This window comes from Lepidochelys kempii, chromosome 5 (genome assembly GCF_965140265.1).
Source record: "Lepidochelys kempii isolate rLepKem1 chromosome 5, rLepKem1.hap2, whole genome shotgun sequence".
In the NCBI taxonomy this organism is placed as follows: domain Eukaryota; kingdom Metazoa; phylum Chordata; order Testudines; family Cheloniidae; genus Lepidochelys; species Lepidochelys kempii.
The window spans coordinates 35,025,501-35,033,566 of NC_133260.1; the positions used below are offsets into that span (position 1 = coordinate 35,025,501).

Sequence of the window (8,066 nt, forward strand, 5' to 3'; positions counted from 1 at the left end):
GGGGGGCGGTGGTTAGATCCCCACTGCCACAGGTGGGGGGAGATGGGGCTGGAGCTCAAGCCCCGCCACCCTGGGTGGGGGATTAGGGGGCCAGAGCCCGAGTCCCGATGCCCCAGATCTGGGTGGAGCTCGGGCTTGGGCTTCAACCCAGGCTCCCAGCAAGTCTAATGCTGGCCTGGCAACCCCATTAAAATGGGGTCCCAACCAACAGTTTGAGAACCGCTAGCTTAAAGTAATGTTTACACCTTGTTAATTGTCACAAAACTAACAAAAGCCAAAATATTCAAAGTTAAGGTTGATTTATTGAATTCACACCATTGTGCCCTTTACATTAGTATTATTCTTACTGGTGTGAGTCAAGGACATCAGTTTTTAACTCTGCATTTCCAAGCTTTTGTCAACTTGCATCACCCTAACGTTGGCTCCACATCAGCAGCTTTTACTCACACAAAACAACCATTGAATTCAACAGGAATTTTCTTGCATGGGAAATGCAGGAATGGGCCCTTACACATTGTTCAAATGCTGGTGGGGGGAGGTACTGGTTTTCAATATGACTATACATTCAGCAATCCATAATACATTTCAGTGTTGAAATACTTATCAAAACAAATATCAAAAATCATATAAACTGTACAGTCTATTTTGTAAGTAAACATTTTTTCTGACGATGCACAGAATCACAATTGGTCTTCAGAGGTTACATTTTCATATGCTATAGATGTACTTTGTTTTTAAAGTGTGTTGTTGCATATTCAATAATGTGTGAGAAATGCGGTCATTTGAAAGTCCTACCAATGTAAGTAAATATCAGCGAGGATTTAACCATTTCATTACTGGAGAGCTAATTACTTTCTCTTTGACAAATTCCTCCTTTACAGAGTTACCATCCCCCGATGCCATGTCATTCTCTGAAAGTTAAAAAAAAAGAAGTGAATATCACATAAATTGGGTTAAATACAATGTTTTTATACATCTACATCTCTAGGCTGGAAAACACTTTTTTGAAAAATCTCTGTTGATAATCCACATTACATGTAATCTAGTTACATTATTTCCCCAAAATTATAGCCTGTAAGATGTGTGAGCTAATAAGCACAGGACAGAGAACCAGGAGATCTAGGTTCAGTTCTCAGCTCTGGCCCAGACTTCTTGTGTGAGCTTGGGCAAGTTGCTTAACCTCTCTGTGTCTTGATAACAACAACCGGGGCTAGATCATCAGCTGATGAAAATAGGTGAATTTATACTGGTCACATTAGCTGTGGATTTGGCCCACAGTATGTACCTGACTCATGAAGACTCATTAATATTAAGCAAAGTCCTTTGGGATCCTCATATGAACTATTATGAAATATATTACTGTCATTAATTGGTCTGTCTCAAGTGCTGAGTAAATATTAGAGGTTTCAAGGTCTGGGTGAAACCCTGGACACATTAAAACCAATGATAAAGCTCCCATTTACTTCAAACTTTGGGTCTGCAAGACATTTGGATCAAAGATAGGTGAGAAAACAGAAATGGGAAGCTCATGAGAACAGGGTATCTCAAAGATACATCTCTCCTTCCTCCAACCAAATACACCCGTATCCCCAGTAAATCTTTAAAACTCTGGAAACATCTGATGTAAGTAGGTTTAGCTAAATGTATAATCTTTAAATAGAATAAATGCTTGTAACTATAAAAAAATCATTTTCAATTTTCAATCTCAGTTAATTTATTATTTCAAAGTAGTTTTCCCATGTGATGTGTAGTGATGAGCAACTTAGCTAATTTGACACAAAAAGCAGTTTGCTGTGGAATTAAAGAACATGTAAAGTTCACTAAAGCGTGGTCTCCACTGGAAAAAAAGGCAATTTTATTACCATGTGTTAGCTAACACATGTGTGGACAAGGCTATTATAATTTTCACACATTAGCTGGTGAGGTAAACCTGGCCTACCCCTTCTCCCCACAATTTACCTTAACCTGCTTATAACTACAAACTGACTTTTCCAAACTAGGATTTAAACACATTTTATTTACTAACTAAAGTTACACCCTTTTCCCTAATGTAGATGCACCTATATGTAATTCTTTGTCTGTAGCAAGCTTAGTAAAACATTACTGTGAGCTCTCAGTGGGGAAAAATAAAACATGCATTATTACTTATTTGCATAGCATCATCAGTGTACACATACACAATACACAATGTGCTGGTTGAGCAATTAAAATGAAGTGCCCCGTCAAGTCTTACCTGTATGTGAAATTAATTTTCGTCTGTTTGGCGGCTTTGAAGCAGAAAGTTGGAAAAATGGGAACTTCAAACATTTTCCAGTTACTCTGTCGCATATACCAGACTGGCAGTTGCAAGTTTTTCTGCACTCCATTCCATAGGTACCATAAGGACATTCTGAAAGAAGACAAATTCAAAAGCCTTATTTACCAAAGTAATCCCAAAAGGTGCAGTTCCTATTCTATGCTGGTTCTTTTACTGCACTCATCACTGTAGTATCTGAATGCCTTCCAGTAGTGGTTTGCTATTTGTTTTCTTAATATCTTGCCTGTATATGTTCTTAAAAGTAAAAGAACTTTCATTGGGATTTAAGCATACTGAAATGCCAACTTTTGTTTCAAATAGTTTCCACTTATTATTGATTATGGTTATTCTTTATTTGCCATTATACATCTTTCATCCCCAATAGTATGTGCAATAATCACAATTTTATTTAAAAATGTATCCTGATAACCATTTCCCTGAAGAACTTGTAGCATTATACTGCAAATTAAAGACAATGTAAATGTTGAGCATAAGTATGCATTTATACTGGATGTATAGTTTAAAATATATGTACTATCTGATGTTTTCTTTAATCCAATTTGCACAAATAGTCTCTCTTAACAACAGGAATACTTCAGAATTTCTTAAACTTCCAGGCCAGGCTCAATATTAATTTACGTAAATTTATAATCAATTTGCAGCCTCTGGTGAGGCTGTATTAAGGACAACAGAACCTTCCTATCAGCCTCCACTGCAGCTGCCAAATCCTGCCCAAAGGAGCTATCCAGCATGGTAAACCTCTTCATCAATCTTGAGTGCCTACAACCCACAAGAAAACCCAGCACAAAGTGTTGTGAAGAATGATCATTCTACTTTGTTGAAAAGCTCAGGCTCATTTGGCAAGGCTTCTTAAACAGCATGTATCTGCTCCCCCTATGCCAGCCAACAAAGACCCTCTTGCATGTCCGGAGTGCAGAACATTCACTTCTAAAGAAGTACGAGACACTGTAAAGGAATCTCAGTCCAAGATTTCTTGTGAATCTGACCCATGCCCTTCCTGCCTTGTGAAAGACAGCCGTGAGCAACTGGTGCCAACACCTCATTCAGAGACGGAATCTTCCTTTCCTCCTTCCAACATGCAATAGTTTGAAATTCACCGTGGGCCCGCTCCTTCAGCTACTTTCATTAGTCAGGAATTTATCCCCAAGAAATATCAAAGGGAGTATTTGTTGTGGGGAGGTGCTGAGATGACTCAGTTTGGAAGCTGCTCCTGGATTCTGATTTGAAATTATACAAGGAAATATGCAGTAATGTAAAGATCCTAAATTGTCGATATTTAAAGTCAAACATTGTATTTGTGAAATCCAGATACATGCCGGCTCTATCTAGACCTTTAACAACATTTGAGAAGCTCACCCAGGAGCAAGCTGGAACAAAAGGTTTAATTTGTAAGATATGTAAAATTTTGATTGGAAAAGATGTTAAGAAAATAGCCCAGATGAAAAGATGGGTGAAGGATTTATGTCGGACAGGGGATATACATCTGCAATATGAGTAAATTACCGCATAGATGTCATTTGACTCCAATTAATATCCAGCATATTTTTGCTACTAGGGAAATGGTCTGTTGGAGGGGTTGTGGGGTAAGGGCAAGATACTTGCACATGTGGTGGTTATGTCCAGAAAGAAGGTTTTGAGAGGAAATTATTGAAGAGATTCATCTTATGACAAAATGCCAGCTTCCTAGAGATCCCCTGACCTGCTTGCTTAATGCTCTGGAAAAGGATCAACATTTTAAATGGAACAACAAATTAATTTATTTTTTATAGTTAGCAGCAACACTTTGTATTGCACTTTAATGAAAATATGTGACCTCTCCTCTTATGGAATTGTCATATAGTAAAATAGGGACTGTCCTGGTGATGGACCAATGTGAAAGTGACAAAAAGAGGACAGGTATTTAGAAATTTGCTCACCCTTTTTTAGCATATTCAGAGGAGGGCTCCCCAGACAAGAAGTCAGAATCTTTAGACTCATTCTTCTAACATTAATTTGATCCTGAACAAGTAATAAATAATGTATGATGCAGTATGTTAATGATTTATTGTAAGTTTGCCTTATTAAAAAGTTTTTTTAAAAAAGAAAGAAACTCACCCTGGATACATTAAAAAGAACAGGAGTAATTGTGGCACCTTAGAGAATAACAAATTTATTTGAGCATAAGCTTTCGTGAGCTACAGCTCACTTCATTGGATGCAAAGTGAGCTGTAGCTCATGAAAGCTTATGCTCAAATAAATTGGTTAGTGTCTAAGGTGCCACAAGTCCTCCTTTTCTTTTTGTGGATACAGACTAACACAGCTGCTACTCTGAAACCTGGATACATTGTTTCTAAGCAACTACCACCCTAAATTAAGCCTCCCATTTATGAGCAAGCGTACTCAAGTCTCGATTCTTATCTTCAAGGGGCTCAGTGGCCTGGGCCCAGCATATCTAAAAGGTTGCCTAATGCTCCAGGATGACCTCAGGCACAACGGAACTTTCTATGGTAGGGGAAAGGCTCATCTGTATAAGAGACAGAGCTTTCTCCGGGGTCAGTCTGAGACTGTGGAACAAACTTCCACAGCACATAAAGACCATCACAAACCTTGCCACCTTCTGCTCCAAGTGCAAGATGCACTTCTTCAACCTGCCTTCTCTAACATAAACGCTGTGACAGATATGGCAGTTTCCTGCAATATTCCTGAAAGACCTCATGGTACTGAGTTTATGTATTACTGTGGGTCAAGGTGGTATGTAACTTCTTGATGCAAACACTGCTCACACAGTTCTCATCTAAGGGAGAAGATGAAGGAAAGAATAAACAGATGTGACAGATGTTAGGTATATTGCTTAATGCACTACTGGAAGATGCTCAGATACTGCAATGATGAGGGAGGTATAGGAGTTTATATAGAATATAATAATAAACACACACAAGTCCATAGTGGAATAATCTATGAGTTTATCAATTTTTTGTCCAGGTTTTAAAGGCCTGAGAAATTGGAGTAATTTTTTCTGTTAACTGTTAGAATTTTATGCACAATAAAAGCCTGATCTTGCTGCCACTGAAGTCAATTGCAAAACTCCCATTGACTTCAATGGGAGCAGGATCAGGCCTTCACTATGACAAAAATAACAAAAACATTAAAACGACAGTACCTAGTAAAAGGGCAAAGCATCAGGTCTCTGTACTGTTTATTCTAATTTGGTATTAAAATAATCATAATAATGATACCATGTACTGACATAACACTTTTTATCTAAGGATCTCCAAGAACTTTACAAAGATTGGTTAACGCTTTGAAATCTTGGACAAGTGACTTAGCCTCAGATTACCAGTTTGTAAAGTGAGTCAATGATACAGTTTAGGACAAAACTCAGGAATCCTGAATCTCATGATATATTTTAAATATTTAAATCCCCCCATCTGCTAGCAGTATGATCTGCTACCAAACAGTCACCGGTACAATACCTGTTCAGCACTGTACTTTTCATATTAAAATTCACAGATGGCTAAAAGGAGACTGTACTATGTCAGAGGATGAGATGAAGGAGAAAAAAGTGCATGAGGAATGAGACTCATACAACATCGGACAAAGGAATTTATGGGAAAAGAGCTCCTGAGTATTGTTTTAAAACTAAGGGTGAAATCCTGACTGTTTTGAAGTCAATGGAAGTATTTTCATTGGTTTCAGTGGGGCCAAGATTTCACCCTGAGTTCCTACATATTCTTGCAGTGGCATAACCTCATCCTGCTCCAGAGATTCAGAACTCCTGTTCCTCAGCATTTCTTTTTACCCATTCTTAAATGTACAATTACAAAGAACTTTTCATGAGCAAGCAAAAGTATATACTCATTTTAAGTATTTTTTTGTATAAATTATAGATGGTATTTTGCACTACAATCTAATCAATAAACTAAAAATCAACTAGCATCAACCAACTCAGTAACATACATTTTTACAGTTGACTGCACCTAAACTAGGATCTTTAGACCATAAACTTATAGTCCATGAAAATAAAACTGGGTTGGGAATCATTTAAACATGAAGAGCTTGCTCCTCAAGCATGCATGGGAGTAAATTTCTCTGTGTGTTACATGTATGTATTATATGTGAATCCATTTACATGTGTTTTTGCAGGATCTGGCCCTAGCTCATTTCTTTCTCAGCACATTCACAGACATCTAACCACCACCTAGATTTCTTAAGTTTTGTGGACGTTATTTCAGAAGAGAGTCTGTATATGCAAATTTCACTGGCAAAGGAATTCTTGGTAGACACTGACTCATTGCATTTGTGCCCTATTAGGTTATTTATTTATTTTATTTGGAATTTGTACATCATAATTTTCTGTAGTTTAATACTTTTTCTCATTTAAGAAAATCTCCTATTTAATGTGACTGGTGTATGTATTTGATGAAGGGATACCATTCTGCTCTGTGCTGAAGGAAATCGATGTGCAGGTTCCACTGGAAAAATGTTATTGCATATTGATCATTCAGATGATTTTAAAAATCCCAGGGCCATTTCATTCCTGGTATAACCTTATTGAAGCCTGTGAAATTACATCAATGATGACTTTGGCCCCTGAGGTCTTTTACTGATAGTAATGCTATTAGACTGTGTAAACTAAGGGCCCTCATGCCTGTAGTATCTGAGTACCTCATACACACTAATGAATTAATCCTCACAACACCCCTGTGAGGTAGAGTAGTACTATTATTCCCATTTTACTGGTGGAGATGTTAAGCCCCGATCCTGCAAGTTACAATGCATGGGGGGACCTCTGTATCTGTGCAAAGCCCAGTGGAGCTCCATGCAGGTTCAGAGATCCACTAGCATCGATCTACTTGCGGGACGAGGGCTTTTAAAATTTGTCCACGTTTCCACAACCAATCAATGGCAGTGCCAAGACTAGTACCCAGGCCTTCCAAGTTTCAATCCACCAAAATATTTCTTCACAGATCTCACAATTTGAAGAGAGATTTTCATTTTAAGTACCCTTAAACAGCGGAAAGAGAATCTCTTTTAATATGAGAGGATATTTTTTCACTCTCCTCTTTGCAAAGGATAATATTATTGTTTGAAATGAAAAATCCCACTTTTCAATTTTAACTTTCTGCAAGCAGGATGCCAGCAATAAATTTAGGTAGTAGATGCATGCAAGTGAATATTGTTTACCTTTGCAGATACCAAATTCATCACCAAAGTCATCCTCCTCAGTGTAAAACTGGCACTTCAGCCCAGGCCCACATTTGACACCATCCATACCTGAGACAGTGCGGTAGCAAGTCTCCCCCAAGGCTGCTGCACAGACTCTGCAACAGCCACAGTCGTCAAGCACTGTTCGCTTACAGCGCAAAGTACTTTTACACACATTACTGTCGCAAGGTTCAGGGCAATCAACTGCATATTTTGCACTCCAAGCAGTTCCGATGTGCACTGGTACCAGGAGGATGGTGAAAAACAGGAAGTTCTTCATGTCTCACAGTGATAAACGCTCAAGCAGGTTTAACATTCAGCCTTGTGGTTTTGTGCTGAGAGAAGCAGCAATGAGGAATCCAAAGAAGTAGCTGCACATCAGCCTACAAGTTTATGAGCTTTATACAGTGTGTTGCCCACATGCTTCGCCGTCGTCAATTTCCTCAGTCCGACCGTGCTGTCCTCCTGCCAGCCTCCCTTGTTTTAGTTTGTGAAATCCAGGATGAAGGTTGGATTAGCACTCCGCTGCCATCCAGGAATTGAAAAGCCTGAGCTGATGTAATCT

At 38.5% G+C, this 8,066-nt stretch overlaps 1 protein-coding gene across 2 annotated transcripts; it reads right to left on the reverse strand.

Annotated features, from left to right (window-relative positions):
* Positions 1-698: 698 nt before the first annotated feature.
* Positions 699-7,835, reverse strand: ESM1 (endothelial cell specific molecule 1). Of its 2 annotated transcripts, XM_073346172.1 has the most exons (3): positions 7,481-7,835; positions 2,234-2,389; positions 699-911 (listed from the first exon to the last, which is right to left on the reverse strand). In XM_073346172.1, exons 1-3 carry the CDS (start codon positions 7,779-7,781, stop codon positions 811-813), a joined length of 558 nt encoding a protein of 185 aa, XP_073202273.1. In that variant the 5' UTR covers positions 7,782-7,835; the 3' UTR covers positions 699-810. The 2 variants fall into 2 exon arrangements, with proteins under 2 accessions (XP_073202273.1, XP_073202274.1); XM_073346173.1 differs by lacking the exon at positions 2,234-2,389.
* Positions 7,836-8,066: the final 231 nt, after the last annotated feature.